We start from the raw sequence: 17,877 nt of genomic DNA, 5'->3' as shown, positions 1-17,877 counted from the left end.
AATTGTAACCTCTGAGTTGACTACAGCCTTCGTTCTTTGTGAAGAGGCAAACTACAAACTTGCAGCCACATTTGGAGCTGACAGGACAGCAGTGTTTCATCCTCAGAAGATATATTTTGGGTGGAGTATCACTTTAAGATAACCCAAACTATTTCTTTCATGACTTAAATTAAGTGAACCGACTGTACAACATTAAAAAGCTATCATGCTTCATTCTGGGCCCCATTTTATGTCCCATAATTGTTGATGCTGTTTAAATCCCAGTAGGAAATTATTATATAGTTTGTCCTTTATTTTATACATGAAGTGAAAGTTTACATAAGTACAGTGTGATGATCATTTAGAAAGTCATCAATCGGCTAATAAATCTCCTTACAACAATCCAGGTTGGCTGAGGTTTTGAAGATGTTTGTGTCCAGCAGTAGCAATTTATTTGTGCAGAGATTAAGTTTTTATGGCTTTTTGTTTATTCTGTTTGAATTAGTGAGATGGGATAAACCGGAGGAATGATTGAAGCCAGGCACACCGGGGAGCAGAGGGAGACGGATGGACAGAAAAAGGAGGGGAGAGGAGTTTGGGGGTGAAACCGCAGTTTTTATGTGTTGTCTGGTTTTAATTTGGTAAGAGCCATCATTCACCAGTTCACCGAGGTGGCAAACCAGAGGAGTGTGTACTTCAGAGTCGGAGTGTTTCGTTCTTTTGTGCTATCTGAACTGCTAAAAGTCTCTGACACTTTGTCATTTGTCCTTGCTCTTGCAAACCCTTACCTTTCCTAAAGCCTCATGGTTTGTTTCTGTTTGTTCCTTTGTTTATCCCCAGTGCCTTCAGCCATGCAAAGAACTGTGGAAAACCAGGAAGGTGCTTTCTTCAAAGTCCTGTGAGGTAAGATAGACAGTGCATAGTGTATATTTTGTGTGTGTGTGTATATAAGGCACAACATCCTTTGTGACATCGTCACTCCTGCACTAGAAGCTGCTTTGCATTTGTCTGCGTGTGCCACAAAAGAACATTCCTGTGCGTGTTTATGCAAGCTACTGTATGTGTGTTATGAGTACCATGTTTTGAATGTATACATGTGAGACAGTGTGTGTCTGTGTGTGTCTGTGTGTGTGGCCCTAAATGACTATTTGTAGAGCCAGTTACTGTGGTTTTCAGATACATTAGTTTTTCATCACAATAGCTGAAGAATGTTACTGGCTGACTGGTTAGGAAAACGAGGTAATTCAGAGCTATTAGCTAAAGCTTGCGCTTACATTTTGCTGATCTGCAGCCATGTGCAGAAACACAGAAATACACTCACACACAGATGATCATACACACATCCAATTCTTTTCAGAGTAAAATCTCAAAGGCTTCCTTCAAAGAGTCAGTAGGAGTTTATCAAGGGTTTTTTGTCCCTGTGAGTGTTTATGTGTATGACATATTATATTAATTCCTGTGTTCTTTCTCTCAGAAGCAGACAGAGTGTGTGACAAGCAGGGAGTTTCTGGCCTCCCTCAGGTCTTCTCGTCAGGGTGACTGCCCTCCGCCTCAGCGAGCCACCGGATTTGCTGCAGCCTGTGTCGAGAGCTGCTCATCAGACCAGCATTGTCCGTCCCCTAGAAAGTGCTGCTCCAATGGTTGTGGACACACTTGCCAAGCTCCAGCCAATTTATACAAAGGTAAATGTAGCTTCATTAGAGCAGGTTGGGGCTTGTTTGTGACATCCTTTGAGTTTTAACTGAGAATGTCTTCAGAGAATGAATTGTTTTTGATTGTCTCATCAGAGACCTGGCTAATTCTTAGTAATTTATCACAAATAACATATTTTTGAGTGATGTTTACATTTAGCTTCATCAATTTTGTTATTCAGAATATTTGTATGTTTGCTTCATCTGTAATCATTTTTCTGATATGCACATTTTAAAACCATGATTAGAATTGATTTCCTCCCAGTCAGTTCTAAATTTTAATGTATGGCTTTTTAAATAATTTGCATGCACAGCCACAGCACATCTGTAATAATACCCACACAGGTGATTTCAATTATTTGGGTTGACTAGATGTCCTCTCAAGAATCTGTGTGCCTGTACAGACTGTAGGCAACTGCAGCCTCTTGTTAGTTGCACCTGCTACAATGAGGAAAATGACACCACTATCATTTGTTCAAAGAATTTGGTGACCTCATGTAATTACAAGCCTACTTCCACTCAAACTCAACCTGAGTAGAGGCCTAATTAGCCGGAATAAGTGAAAACATCTGTGGGGGTGTGCGAGCCCTTCAGCAAGTACAACTACAGTGGCTTCAGAAAGTTTCCAGGTCCTTTCACTTTTTACACACATTATTTTGTTGGAGATCTCATTTTAAATGGATACATTTTACACTTTGCCCATCAATCTACATTCTATAACCCATAATGACAAACTAAAACATGTTTTTACAAATGTAAGAAAAATCAACAACTTCACTCACAAAAGCAGTCAATCTTAATTTGTTTGATGCCCCATTGGCTGCACTTACTGCTTCTGGACTTTTCAGGCCTGTCTATACAAGCTTTGCATACCTGGATTTGGCCAGTTTATCCAATTCTTGAGGCCACTGTGCTATTGTCAGCACTCTCTGCACCACGTGTTCCGAGTGTCATTATTGTTCATCCCATAATTAACACATAACATCACTTTTCTGTTTTGTCCTTTCAGGTGTTCCTCTGAAGCCTCGCAGGGAGATGACCTTTGTGGAGGACTCAGAGGGTCACGTGCAGGTGATGTGGGTGTCCAAGTTCAATGTCAGCATGGAGCCGGTTGTTTATATGTTCCAGTCCCGCTGGAACGTTGGTATCCATCCCAGTGAGGACCACGCTTCTCCATGGACTACTGTTGCCATGGTAACTAGCCTGAGGTTTTTATTTCAGGATGAGAGGATTTGAAATACTGGAGTCAAAGTATTAAAAAGAAACTCTGAGGCTTACAGTGTTTTTTGTGGTAATGTATTTGTTCATTAATGTTTTGATTGTTCTGTGTGTGATATCCTCCTACATATATACATTATCCAGGGATATTACCTGTGTAGATATTGGGGCAGGCTGATACCCAGAAAAAAAATGCAACAACACGACAAATACTTGGTTAACTAGCGGCCTTGACAGTAAGTTATTGGTGCTATAAAAATGGTCCCCTGTGCCTTTAACAGCGGAGCTGCACCACATAACCTATCTTTACCTCATAACTCTCAATTTGCCTCGAATGATGACATTTCTCAGCTATGGAGATGGATGTAAGACTCTGTTTCCACTTCATCAGTTTGCTGTCTAGCTGTCTAAACCTCTCCACCCCAGCCAGTCTCCCATTCTTCCAGGGTAAACTGCGTGTCTGTGTGTGTGAAATATATGTCTGTGTGTGTTCCTGAGTGAGGTTAAGTAAATAAGCAGAGCTTAAAAAGGAACTACAAGCAGCCATAGTCGTTCCACCAGCTGAATCTGAATGACTGAAACACTCATTATAGACTTAAATAGATGGCAGCTCATGTGTGTGTATGGATGAGCAGATTTCAAGCAGAAATTACAAGGAGACAAAACATGAATATTTTGCAGTTTCAACCATAATTTGGGCACATCATTTCATTTCACTTTTATCAGATGGCATTCCAGTCCAGCTGTGCTCATCTGACTTTCCAGCACATTAACTGGTGAAACCTGTATGTCTAAAACTACACAGGGCTCTGTCATGTTTTTGAATGAAGATATGTTATGGATTTGTGAGAGAAAATGGAAGTGAGGTTTATAGTGGTCAGTTTTTGGTGAAACTCTTTTAGAGCAGTGTTGTTTCAAATGCATGATTGTTTTGGAAGATGTATGGATTTAAGGCTCTGTTAACTTGGGATATTTGCAAAGGATTTGCAGCTCATTTTTTGGTGCTAAACAGTGAAACTGCATGTGTTCATTTACTGAAGAGTCGCATTTGGGGTTTTGCACCAGACAAACAGAAGAAAAGCGGCACCGCAGGAATTTGTGTTGGGTCTTATGCAATATGTATTTTAGGGCATTTTCGTTCAGGGACACAAAAATTAGGGAGGAGAGAATAGAAATATATGCAGATACTCTCAGTTCCTACTGCAGCAGAGAGAGCTGGCTGAAATTTAACATCGGGGGAAGCAGGTATAAACTTTGTGGCCCTGCTGTCAGCGTGGCAGCTGTTAATCATGTGAGATCTCTTTAGACTTCAGAACATGTTTGAGGAGGGAGAGGGTGTTTGTAAATCGCTCGTCAGAGGAGAATGTGAGGGTCTTTTACAGGCTTTCAGGTCAAACCATGCTTCAGTTACTGAACAAAATGAAAGATGATTTGCCTGGCAGAGGAGTAGGCCTATGTGACTGCAGTTCCAAAATAGTTTTGCTTGTTTACATCATCAGTGCGACACTTCCCCATGTGGACTGGAGAAGCTGGGGATCAAATCGCTGACCCTATTTTTAGGAAATGACCTGTTCTATAGTATCTCCTGAACCCAACAGTATAATGGTGCATCAACATTAGAAATCATGTTATCAAGTAGTAATGAATGTCAGTTTGGGGCAGCATGGTGGCACAGTGGTTAGCGCTGTCACCTCACAGCAAGAAGGTTCTGGGTTCGAACCCGGGCTGACCCCTTTATTTGCATGTTCTCCGTGTGCCTGCGTGGGTTCTCTTCGTGTACTCCAGCTTCCTCCCACAGTGCCCACAGTGCAAAGACATGCAGCTTAGATTGATTGGTGGCTCTGAAATTGCCCGTATGTGTGGGGTTGGGTTGTTTGTCTTCATGTCCACTCTGTGATAGACTGGTAACCTGTCCAGGGTCTACCCCCCTCTCGCCCAGTGTCAGCTGGCATAGGCTTCAGCCCACCTGCGACCCTATTCAGGAATAAGCAGTATAGATAATGGATGGATTGATATTGAAGCTGGTGAATTTTATTTGCTAGATGATGGATCTTCCAAACCCCTTGTATAAACCATACTGAGTCCTGATCCACCTTTAATATCATTGTTATTTGTAATGTGTGTTTTTAGACCCTTTCTGAAGATGTGGTTCTGTCAGATCTGAGGCCTCAGCGTTGGTACCAGTTCAGAGTAGCAGCCATTAACAGTCACGGCAGCAGAGGGTTCACCACACCGAGCAAACACTACATCTCCAGTAAAGGTAATGCAAGCACACTCTCATTTTCTTCAGAGAGCTGCTATGAGTGATCTACAGGTGAATCCTCCTACATGTTTCCATAACCTATCTGTGAATTTCGATATTCTGTCATAAGACACTGAACAAAACAGATTCTTGTTCCATTTGTGTCATTTCGTGAGAGGTACTTTACTTCTCTGAGGAAAAGTTTGAAACTCAGGAACATTTCCCTGTTCTTTCTCGCTTTCACTCAGGGTTGATGGATAAGGTATAAACAAGCAGGAAAACTATCAGGCACTCCATAAAACACAGACCTGAAACAGAATATACACACAGCTCCACACTGCACAGACACACGCATACAGTACATTCAGCTGGTTTAGTGCCAGAGTGAAATCCTTGTGTGGGTCAGTGAGACAGGGTGAAAGTGAGAGTGAGACAGACACTTCAGGTCAGACACACACACTGTAGGAGGTCCTAGCTCTAATGCTTAGCAGACTTGGGTCATTTTGGTGTTACGCTAGAATTGGCTAGTGATATGAATTCCCTGCCAGGAGTGAGTGTAGAGCATGTTTGTATGTGAGTAATGACTTCAGGTTGGACTGAGCTTTGGAAAAAATGTTCCTTATCAGTTGAAGACATATGGGAGAGTATGAAGAGTTGTTTGAAATGGTATTTTCCACAACCATCAACAAAACCAGTAGAGTTTTATAAACATTACAACCTGTGCCATGGCTCACTGAACCTTCTATGGCAGCTTCTCGTAGCCCATCAACATATTAAAGGTTGGACATTTGAAAATATACTTATGTGCTTTTTTTTGCTGAGTTAGTTGAGAAGATTCACACCACCCTCATGTCTGTATATTGTATATGAAGGTGGAATTATGCATCTCCAAACTGCACGTGCATGATATGGTGTGTACAATTTCATTCAATCATGATACAATTAAAAATTCAATGATAATGTATGACTTGCTGCAGAATACTTGTATTTTATTCCTCTTTATTCCATGTTCTAGCACTGGTTTGATTACATACAGAACAACCAGATATATTGACTTGCGTTCTGTTAGGTTATCCTGTTTACAAAAAATCTGAAGTCGCTGTATGCCTAGACAAAATGATACATATTTTGATGTTTTTGTATCATGATATGTTACATTTCAATATATTGTTACTGCTCCTAGCTGAGAAATAGTCCCCACACATAACCTGACCCCCAAAATCAAACACTGCACATTTCACATTTCAAGTCAAGTTTATTTACATAGCACAATATAACACATTTCACACGACAGGCGTAGACTCAATGAGCTTCAAAAATATAGAGCAGAGGAACACAAGAATACACAAAAGAAATGCAACATATAAGTTACTGTTAAAAGATATTACATACGTACATATTGAATTATTTCTTCAAGACAAGTGCATGAGTATGTGTGTGCTTGTATGTATTTTAGGGCCCGGGTTAAAGGTTAAAGACAAACTAAACATTCCAAATACCATCTGACCGCAGTCAGAGTCTTGTGTTTCCAGTTCATTAGTCTGACTAGTCAGGGCCTGGAGGTCAGAGGTCAGAAATCAGGAAGCCGGCAGATGTCAGAATTTTTGAGGTTCTTCCACTGTGACCTGAGGTAACTACAGAGAGAACCTTTCCTGTTCATTGAGATATTAGGCTCGCACAGTACCTGCCAGCAGTAATTACGAGGGAATGCCTGGATCAGAAAATGAGTCTTGATGTCTTCATCTCATGAAGAAAAAAATGCATTGAAATCTGATTGATTAAATGAGACATACAAAGTTAAAAATGCCTCAAGTATGTGTGTGTGTTTTGGTTCTGCTCTGGCAATTATTATTATTATTATTATTGGATAACGCATGTGTACATTGAGAGCCACTGTACCGGAGTCAAATTCCTCATGTGTTCAATACACCTGACCAATAAAGCTGATTCTGATTACTGCGGGCACTAAGAGACACCCTGCTTACTCCAAAGAAACACCACACACACATGTACAGACAAACAGGTCAAATCGTACAGCACCAGTATTTTGCCCTAAGCTGACCTCTGCCTTTGGGTTTGCCGAGCACAGCCTGGGGCCTGTGGGGGGCCTGCCATGGGGATGTAGTGCTAACCAATTTCATTTTGTAGTTTTAATCAAATACAGGATTGTGGGTTGAGGCGCTAATGAGATGCAGAGCTGGGGTTAAAAGAGCTGCAACCTCAGATTTTCACCTTGGAGGCAAACAGTAACTAGTGGCGGTTGCTTTTGGTCTGTGTTGGGCTTCTGCAGCATCACTCACCTTTGATGCTGTAAATCTAATTGGCTTAGTGGACTTGAATGAGAACAAGAGGAAACAAGCCTTTCTCCCCCTGGAATGGCTTCTTTATTTTGCCCCTCTGTCTGCTACAGGGGGCACTAGATAGGACTGAATGTTTGTTTTACATTGAACTCACAATTTAGCAGAATGCAGTTTTAAAATGTGAGAAATTTTAATGAGAAGTTACACAATTACCAAGCTGTAGGCAGTGAACGCTAGAGCCTTTGACTCTTGATTTCACTAGTTACAGTATAATGGAAACTGTGGCTGACAGATTTACTCTGTTGTATCTAATTAACAAATTTTTTTTGAGTTGGCAACCAAAAATAAACAATAGGCTGTTGTGTGGTTAATATGCTCAGCATGCTGAACTATGTTGGACTATTCAAGTTTGGCCATTTTATCACAGAGAATATTAATGGAATCAATATTTTTTCAGTGAGAGAAAAGGAGATGTAATTTCAAATGAAAACATGTCAATGATAGCACTGATGTAATTTTGATGATGATTTCCGCCACCTCTGTCTGCCTGAACAGTTCTCCCTCTGTCTGTCTCTGCAGATCCCTCACCTCCAGAACCTCCAATAAACATCAGAGTGAGCAACCAGACTCTGGACTGGACAGGTTCACTTCCCGGGTCCCAGTTCACAGAAAGGTATCAATAAATCGATGATGCACGATAATTAAATAGATTGATCAGCTTTTTTTTTTCTTGCTGAGTTTGTGCACTGCAGGCTGCCGCTGTGAGTGATCAGTTGTACATTGTGGTGGGGAGGATAGACAGTCATTGTCTTGCATAACTGCGGGCAAATTACAATTAATCTTTGTTCAGTCGTAGAGTATATTGCAGTTCGTGACTGTTTGCTTTCTTTCCTCAGGTTAAGGGGAAGTGGGGTCACCGTGTCGGTTTTATTACAGTGGGAGCCCCCCAGAGAGGGAGACCTGCCAGTCCACAACTACAGAGTCACCTGGGTGTCTCGGCATACAAACACGGCACACAAAAACACACTACATGCAGGCACACATACAGTGGAAAACAACATGCACATACAGCCTGCACACCCACATTCACCAGAGCAGGGCAAAAAGGAGAGCAGCAGCAGAGTGACTCAAGGGGTAAGGACATTTTTAAATACTCTACATACACTTATTGAAAGAATAAAGTTACTAATTACATTAAAATGCACACAGTCTTCTGAACATGACAACAAATCCAAAACGTAACAATATGGGTCATTTTGTAAGAGGGAATCTGAAAAGTGACAGTATTATTTATAATGAATGGCAGACTAAATTAGCAAAGTTCTATTTATAATCCATTTGACTATTTTCCCAGTTCCCCATAAGAGCCCACTGAAATGTGCAATACATAATATCTCATCCATATTTAAATTGTAATGTGGTCTTTGCTCATTGTGTAAAAACCTACACACATACATACTCACACACTTACACATCTGTACTTCTGAGTACAACATACAAACTGGCTTAACCCAACTGGACACCTATTTTTAGCCTTAAGGGAACACAGTTCAGCTTTCTGGGTAATGTGCTCATTCGCTTTCATTGTGAGAGTTAGATGTAACTGTAAAGCTGCAGCCATGAGATGGTTAGATTAGCTTAAAGACAGGGGGAAACAGTTGGCTTGACTCTGTCCAGAGGTTTAAAAAATTAGCTAGGTTAACACATAATTTCTTATTTGTTAAATTGTGCAAAAAAAATAAAGTTTCAACCCTTAAACAACTTTGTAGTTTTAATTCATATTAGTCCTTACAAACAAGGAGTTAAACATACAGTACCCATGCAGACACACATACATGTGATCCATACCTGCATTTTTTAAGGCCTGTACATCACATAAACACATGCTTTACAGTCCATGTGCTCTGCTTGTAATTACTGTGGTGATTTTACAGGCCTCTGCTGTGCTCAAAGGCAACGGGTTCTTTAAACAGTGGTGTGAATTGGGCTGACTAATTTAATATCAGGGTGGCACAGTGGAACGGTGGTTAGCACTGTTGTCTCACATCAAGAAGGTTTGAATCCTGGCTCTCTCTCTGTGTGGTGTTTGAATGTTCTCCCCATGCCAGCGTGGCTCTCCTCCAGGTACCACAGCCCAAAGACACGCCGGTAGGTTAACTGGTGAATCCAAATTGCCCAAAGGTGTGAGCAGGTGGTTGTCTGTCTCTATGTGTGAGTCCTGTGACAGAATAAACCCCCTCCACCCCCCGACCTTCTACAGGATAAGCGGTATAGATCACGGATAGAAGATGGGTGACTGAGTGTATCAGTTTTCATGGTTGCACAGCATAAGATCTGTGCAGAGACTGAGTTTTATGACTGATGTATAAATTTTTATTCAGAGCTGTAGATGCTAGGACAACATGATGAGAACAAGAGAATGATGTGGGACATGACGTTACTGGTTCTCAGATCAAAAGCAGCTTCTAACTTCTGGAGACATGTAACAGATTTCTTAATGGCAGCAATAATACTCACAAAGGTGGATTTTGTATCCTGATTATAGGTGTGATGATGATGATGTAATAGGTTCAAAAAGCAGTTATCCTAGTCAGTGATACCAAAATACCCATAATCACAGTAAACAACACAAACTGATATTTCAGCATTGACGCAACATGGTATGATTGCCTGTGTAGTGAATACCTGAACATTTTTTTTTCACATCAGTAAATGATGAAAGGACTCTTTTGCACAAGAGCCTTTCATATTTCCACCCACTTAACTTTGAAGTAAGCATACACTTCAAGAAAAATAAAAAAGAAAAGCATTAACATCAGCGTTTTCAGATTTAATGTAAGCACACTCATATGGACCTAGCTATCTTAAGTAGTGAATGCGATCCCAGACTGATCCTAGTGGAGCCATTTATCTGTAGTCTGTTCTGTTTGGCTGAGAGGCCTAGATTTTAAAAGGGGGCCCTTTATCTAGCATTTCTTACTTGCAGCTGCATCTAGACACACACAGAGACAACAGCATCACAACAGGTAGGAGCTGAAATACTATTACTACGTAGCTTTTATGTCACTGATGGAATTTATATTTTATTGTTGTCCATTACCACATGACGATACATTCTGTGACTGTGCTTAAAACGTGTATTGTGTCAGTCACGGATTTATGCAGAACTGGGAGGATTTAACATTAAACCTGTAATAAAAGTAAAAAAAAAAAATGGAGGAAGTATTTAAACATGGAAAAACCTCTGGTGAGGTGGTGCGTTTAAATATACATCAACTTTATTCATAAAGTGTCTACTGACATTATGCTCCAAAATAGAAATGCACACTGTTTCACAAATACACACACATGTACAGCTGTACTGGCCATATGTTTTGTCTATCCTGAGGGTAAAGGAAATGCTCCATTTAGTCTGCAGGTCACCACGGAACTGCTTTTAGCTTGCTTTGTTTGATTGTGTCTCGAGTATAGAGAACCACACACAGACACACACTCACAGACTTATTATCCAAGCATCTCTTTGTTGTGACTAAGTCCACGCAGACCTGACTGACTAAGAACCTGTTAATGAGCTGCCAGTCAAGCAGTGGGCTAATGCAGAACAGGTCTGGGCTGTCAGTTACAATACAGGGCTTCTATACCCAGAAAGATGATGATGATGAGGGTTATGATGACAGTGAAGACGATGATTGTGGTGGCTGTACTGATGAGCCAGGTGATCCCAGTTTTCATTGTAAGCTGTCCACTTTAGGCTAACGTTTGGTGGTTGAAGCCCATCACTGTCATTCAGCTGTCATTTGGAACACTTTTTGTAAGACTCCAGTCAAATTCTGGCAGGTGATAAAGAATTATTGCAGATTTATAAGAGCTACAAGTCTAAAAGCCTAAAGAAAACTCATGTTTTTATGATCCATTTTTATTGTGGTTTAGGCGCAGTGTGAGCTGTGGCTTCAGGGTCTGCTGCCTGCCACCTCCTACTTCTTGTCTGTCCAGACAGTCACCTACTGGGGTCAGAAGAGACTGAAGAGTCCCAGAGTTCAAATAGCTTTTGCTACTATCACTCACACAGGTAAACCAAAATGTATCTTTCATACTGGCCTTTAGTGGAATGACCTAAAATGTATTTTAGAAATTTGACAGAACAAGGTGTGTCTAATTCCATAGCCTTACAGGACTCTGAGCTGATTTAACTTTCAGGAGTTATTGTCAGTTAACTATTAATATACTTTTTAGTGGATGTGGAGACAGATTCATACAAGTTACTGTAAGAGTCGAAGTGTGTATGGTGGCAGTTTGCACCACATTCTCTCAACAGCCGCAGTTCATTTTAAGGAGTAATTATTTTGCGTGTAAAATTTGTGGTTTAATATTACATACCATAATCCAGTGTTTTTACTTTTTTCTTAAAGCCATCTTTCAGTTTGGATGAAGATCATGAGTTTGAAAGATTGCAGGCTGTGTGCAATTACCTAGAAATATTAATCTTACCATAAGAAGCACCAAGTGTCCATTAGGTTTTGTACAGTTTTGTCTTGTGGGGATAAATATTAAAATCTATGAAGCTAAGAGATTCTTGGTAAACTCAGACCTGTTGTCCAGGGAGTGTAAACTGTCACTGTACTGTTTGTGTTGCTGTGGTTCAGCGGTGCAGCTACGTTGGGATCCCCTAGCAACTCTAGCCCAAATAGAGTCTCAGCAAAGTAAACATTATTTCACACTTCATAAACTTGTCATACCATTAGTAAATACTTTATGCACAGTCTGCAACCGCCATTTTTAACTGAGCTGTACTGACTTAATAACCTTACTATAGCATTTTCTGACTGTCACCATACTCTCTCTGCCTGCAGCTGCACTGGTTCGAGACACACACACACACACACACACACACACACACACACACACAATATATTGGAAAGTGGTGATGTTATTGTTTCTGAGTGACAGGAAAGCTAGTTTATGATGTTCCACAATATATTTAGAAATTCCATGTGATGTAGCAGGTTTCATACATCCAGTCAGTTATGATGTGTTTTTGTGATGTTGCCAATAATAACTATTCAGTATTCAGCTACTGAATCATTTCTGTTTACTGTGGTATAAAAAAAAAGAAACATATAAACAGTGGACATCTCTCCTGGATCCAGGCTTTAAACAAAATGCATTTAAGACTTGAAAGTTTCTCAACATATAAATGATGGTTATATTGTGCAAGAAACAAGGTTTATTACTTGTGAAATTTGGCATTCAAATAAAATCTTTGCTATTTTTTTCCTCTCCATCACCAAAGTTGAAGACTTTTCCAATGAACTCCCATCTTCCTCATCTTCATCGTCCCTTTCCTCATCCTCCTCCCCTTCATCCTCTGACCTCCCCCTCTCCTCTTCTCTGCCTCACCCTGAGTCACCCTTGAACCCTGCCACCCCTGGCACCCTGCGCCTGGAGGTTGCTGCTCCTCATTACCATGACAACCAGCTGCAGGTCAAAGTGTTCTGGAAGCGGCCTTACCGCGGTGAGTTGCATGGGAAACAGCGAACAACTGAGTAATACCTGAAAAGTGAAAAAGAACCCAAACTAAAACCAACATAGACTAAAATTTATATAATTATTTTCCATGCATTGAGGTTGGAATGTACTGTATGAGCAGCAGCAGCAGCTTTGTATACGATATACACAGTATACAGTTTTGTGTGAGATACTGATTTTCCATTAGACAGTCATCTTCAAATAGAAATAGACTAGAAACAGCAGAACTCTTCAAATGTCACTGCATCCTTGTATTAAGGATTAACAGAATGGACTATGCACATTAATTAGATTTATTGAAAGGCTCACAATAATAGCTAAAATGTTGCATAGTATAGTACAGTATATTGAGCTGTAGGTACCGATAACAGATTCCTTCAGTGCCTGATTCTCATTATTTCTCATCTGTCTGTTCCACCATCAGCAGACAACTCTCATGTTTTACTAACAAGATAAAACATGCAAGCAAAAAACTGAGAATGCGAATCAGAGAGTTCTATTATTAGTGTGCTTGATGACATAATTTTCTCAGGTTTCCAGGTTTCAAACAGTATAATACAGTACATGATCACAGGTAAAACAAACATGACCTTTTATACCTTTTGTCTGTGTCTGTCCCTTTTTTTTTTTTGCCTCGCAGCCAAACAGGAACACCCTGGCCCATACATTTTGCGGTGGCACCCACATACCTGTAGTACTAATGTTACAAGCACAGAGAGAACAACAACTGTGCAGGTACAATTACCCTGGCAAGGTTTTATGTGTCTCTGTGTTTGTGAAAATGTGTATAGGTATCTTGCTTCTACGTATGGGAGCATTGTGTTTCTTTCTGTGTGTGTGATCATTGTGTCTCTTTGTCTCTATGTGTGTGAGCATTGTGTCTTTTTGTCTCTATGTATGTGAGCATTGTGTTTCTTTGTCTGTATGTGTGTATCAGTGATCAGATTTCATCGCCATAACTCAGATCACTCTGGAATGCTGTCATCTTCTGTCAACGTGTAACTTCACCTCTGTATAACATCACTTTTACAGTATCATAACCCTGTGAAATCCCTGGCTGAAGTATCCTGCATTACTATTCCTGTGTGTGCGTTACTAACAGTTTGTTTCTTAAAGTAATCGTCTGAATCCTACAACACAACCAATGCAAATTCATGTACATTTACGCAAGTTGATGTTTTACACAAGAGGTAACAAAACCAAAGCAGAAGTATTAAACCTCACAACCTTCACAGTGACTATGTTGGAAGCATCGGATTGTGCATGTGTTCCTAATAAACTGGTAACTTTGTGTAAGGCAAGGTTTGACTAAAATTAATCTGTAGGAACGTGAACTGCAAGAACACCTCAGCACAGACTGTTAACCATTAAATACAAAGTGGCTTCAGTGACTTGGAGTGATTCTGGGACAGTCCTTTTATCCAATGAATTATTTTTACATCTACAATACACTTGAAGGATAAAATGGAGTATATACCATATGACGAGACAGAGCTAGACTCAACCAGCATTAGATCTTTACCTAGTGTTGTGTTGTAACCACCTGACTAAAATAATCATAGATCCAGTGGGCAGATAAATATCGAAGTGCTGTATGTAGTTTGCTGATTTTTGTTTATTGAAACTCAGACTTTTTTTAAACAGTTTCACCTTTTCACGCCATTCCAAGCTGCCAAGTACGGCTTTAGACTGATGTTTATTTTAACATGGAGCAAACAAGCTGATTGTATGAGACAATAGAGGTAATATCTATATTTTAAGGAACTTGGTAATACATCATTTTTAACAACCAGATGTGTACAGTTTACACTATATAATCTCTTTATATCCCTATATTATCTCCTTGTAATCTATAACCTGATGTGATTTTTTCTCTGTAGGGCACTCATCACACTATAACAGGCCTGCTATTTGCTTGTAAGTACTGGGTTGCTGTGGCATTGAAGGCTGACCCAGGATCAGAGGCTGTTGCCTGGGTTACGACCCCAACTTGCTCATCCAACAGGGTCAGAGGAGGCAAAGGGTTGTCCTGCAACACTGAGGGTAGGAGTAACTAAATGCAGATGTACATGCAGTGTTTCATTGAACCTCATTAATCCTGTAACCCCTTAATGCCCATTAACTGCTCTGGAACATGTTCTTGCAACATGTGTTGTCTTCTTTTGGAAACACAAAGCAGCCTATTTAGTACAAAGTTAACTTGTTTGATGCACTTGAAATAACTGTAATTATGATCAAACCCTGAACTTTGGTGTGGTCATTTCAGCATAAAAGGTTGTGATATCAAACCTACTTGGTGTTTTGTTTTAGGGAAAAGTTTTGTCCTTTGTTTGTGTCAGAGCGCCTCCTGTCAGGCAGAAAGGTGGCACTGCGTCCAGAGCGGCTGACTGCAGATTTTCAGCAGATCAACAGTACTTTGCTCACAACGTTTCGCTGGAGAATGTCCCAGGATGCACTGGACCCGGCAGCTGTTGAGGGGTTCCAGTTCACCTGGACGCTACAGTCAAGTGTTACCACAGCAACAGAAGGGCGGGAAGACACACTTATCTCCCAGACACAGACGATTGCACCGGTGCGTGAAAAAAGAGTTTTGTATATTGTTACTAGCAAGAGGAAAATGCCTTAGACAAGGCAGCTTTATTTATATAGCACATTTCATACACAGAGGAAATTCAAAATGCTTTACATAGGCAAAGAAAAGTATTAAGAGACAGACACATGTTGACAATAAAAGAATAAATACTGTCACTGAATGACAGTAAAACTCAAGTAATGGTGTTTGGCCCTAAAGCACAGAAAGTGTGAACAATCAAACACCAGTTTCTCTGGGGTAGCGCTGTGCACAAGGCCAGAAATCCACGAGAGGTGTTTGATTCTAACATTTTAGCGGTCAAATCAGGAATATTACCAAGATTAAACAGCTCCTTTCTTTTAAAGATGCTTTTATCTCCAGGCTACTATAGCACATTATTTACTGGACTGCCCCAGAAATCAGTCAACCACCTCCAACTTGTACAAAACACAGCAGTTAGGGGTCTTACAAGTACTACAAATATGAACATATTTCTCCTGTTCCTACCTCATTGCACCAGTTACCTGAACTCAATTTAATATTGTCTCTGGTTGGCCTTGCCCCATACTGCATTGTCAACCTTCTCACCCCTTATACCCCTGCATTTTGTCTCAGAACTGCAGACCAGCTGTTGGTGTCTGTCCTCAAGGTATAAGGCTTGAGATCAAAGGTAGCAGAGCATCTGGGAATAACACATACAACCTCAGTTTTCTCTTTTACAGTCTCATTTTTAGAAACTAGCTTTTAGTTTTAGTGTTTGTTTAGCAGCAGCCTTGTCCTTAAACATTTCTTTATAAATGAAAAGATTTGTGCAAGAAGAAGAGTGCGTGTTTGTCTCTGTGTGTAAGAGCTAATCCTATTTGTGCATCCACAGTCTCAGAGGTCAGTGACAGTTCATGGTCTTCAGGCTGACAGTGTTTACCAGCTGCAGCTCCAGGTGCTAACACCAGGGGGCAGCAACGGCGCTGCAGTTTCCAAGACCATTCACACCCCAGCTATCAATGTCACAGTTTGACAGGTAGACGTTTTCTCTCACAGACACAGCATTTTTGTTTAGATTTTAATATAAAATTGTGTACATTTACCTTAATATTCTGAAAATATTTGTATTAAAAGATCATGCTTTTCATCTTCTGTAATCTGACAGATCATGTCTTCCAGGCCCAGAACCCACATCTGCCACTGCTAGATGCACTATGGCCAGCTTTACGAACAGTTTCAGCAAACATCTTTACCAAGTGCAGACATCATGGCCAAAAGTATAAAACAAAGTGCCTCCTTGTAAAGTGGGCTCTTATACGATAGGTTATTTTCTACTCTGATCATTTATCTTTCACTTTTTGTCACTTTTCTAACATAAGGGCCGTGATCTTCCTCTAACCAGTTGGCTGGTTATCATCAGCATAAAATTTGTGGTTTGCTGTCATTTTACATGGTGCCACTTTAAAAAAAGCACTCCTTAAAAATACTTGTTGTTAGTCTTGGCAGTAAAATGTATATTCTTAAACCACATTTCTTCAGTTTTAATTAAAACTGCAGCATTTTCTAAATGATTCCTCTAGGCATTAGTGCCACGGTGCCTCAGCATTGCAAGATACAGTATGTATGTGAAAAGTGAGACTCCTTGCATTGCTGCATCTGTACATGTTTGGTGTTTAGACTTTATTAGTCCAATCTAATCACCTGACATCACTGGAACCAAAGGACATTTGTATTATTATTATTACAATATTCCTGTTGTTTCTGATCATACTAGGGGAGAACAGTATAGCACTGACCTTATGTACAAATTGTCATGTATAGTAATGTGTTTATTTCGATGCACAATCTGCTGCATTATCTTTGAAGCTAGTGGGTCTGATTTAGTATGTAGAAATCAAAGTAAGTTCAGACATTTTGATATGTATTCATGTGTTTAAAAAACTGTCTGAATTTGCTTGTTTGATATATTTTGGGCATCATTTATTTGCCTATCAGCACATTCAATTCACTAATCAATAATATATGACATTTTTGTAGCTACAGGTAATATAGCTATACCCCTGGTGGATTTCTTTGTTTTGGAAAAAAAAGTCATGTCATTGCTTTGAAAATGTTGGGAACTTTTGGCATCAAAGGAGTAATTATCATGTTAATATAGCCTTTTGTTGACATTTTACTGTTGATAATATGTACTTAATTCCTTTACTTTTATGTAGTTTAATTTATTGTTGTCCTATTTTAGATTTTTGTAAATAAAGATTTGAAGACACTGTTTGTTGTGTCAGTGACCTGGGGGAGAGAATGAAAATAACAGGTATCGTTTCATCATACCATGAATACATAGACCTATGCTATGAACGCAAATAT

General features: G+C 40.0%; 1 protein-coding gene across 3 annotated transcripts in view; it reads left to right on the top strand.

Moving 5' to 3' along the window:
* anos1b (anosmin 1b) overlaps positions 1–17,802 on the top strand; it is a 38,277-nt gene extending 20,475 nt beyond the window's left edge. The window contains exons 4-16 of one of the 3 annotated variants that reach the window (XM_020602783.1): positions 820–882; positions 1,457–1,661; positions 2,680–2,864; positions 5,019–5,148; positions 8,010–8,103; positions 8,327–8,564; positions 11,361–11,499; positions 12,721–12,942; positions 13,597–13,691; positions 14,837–14,999; positions 15,296–15,528; positions 16,403–16,546; positions 16,676–17,802. In XM_020602783.1, the coding sequence (XP_020458439.1) occupies positions 820–882; positions 1,457–1,661; positions 2,680–2,864; positions 5,019–5,148; positions 8,010–8,103; positions 8,327–8,564; positions 11,361–11,499; positions 12,721–12,942; positions 13,597–13,691; positions 14,837–14,999; positions 15,296–15,528; positions 16,403–16,543 (1,908 nt within the window). In that variant the 3' untranslated portion in view covers positions 16,544–16,546; positions 16,676–17,802. Of the gene's footprint in view, positions 1–819; positions 883–1,453; positions 1,662–2,679; positions 2,865–5,018; positions 5,149–8,009; positions 8,104–8,326; positions 8,565–11,360; positions 11,500–12,720; positions 12,943–13,596; positions 13,692–14,836; positions 15,000–15,295; positions 15,529–16,402; positions 16,547–16,675 lie in introns of all 3 variants that reach the window. The other 2 variants (XM_020602782.1, XM_020602781.1) reach the window with 2 other exon arrangements.
* The last annotated feature ends 75 nt before the right edge of the window (positions 17,803–17,877 follow it).

The sequence above is a fragment of the Monopterus albus genome, unplaced genomic scaffold (assembly GCF_001952655.1).
Source record: "Monopterus albus unplaced genomic scaffold, M_albus_1.0 scaffold58.1, whole genome shotgun sequence".
In the NCBI taxonomy this organism is placed as follows: domain Eukaryota; kingdom Metazoa; phylum Chordata; class Actinopteri; order Synbranchiformes; family Synbranchidae; genus Monopterus; species Monopterus albus.
The sequence above is the reverse complement of the archived record's forward strand: the minus strand, read 5'-3'. Positions and strand labels throughout refer to the sequence as shown.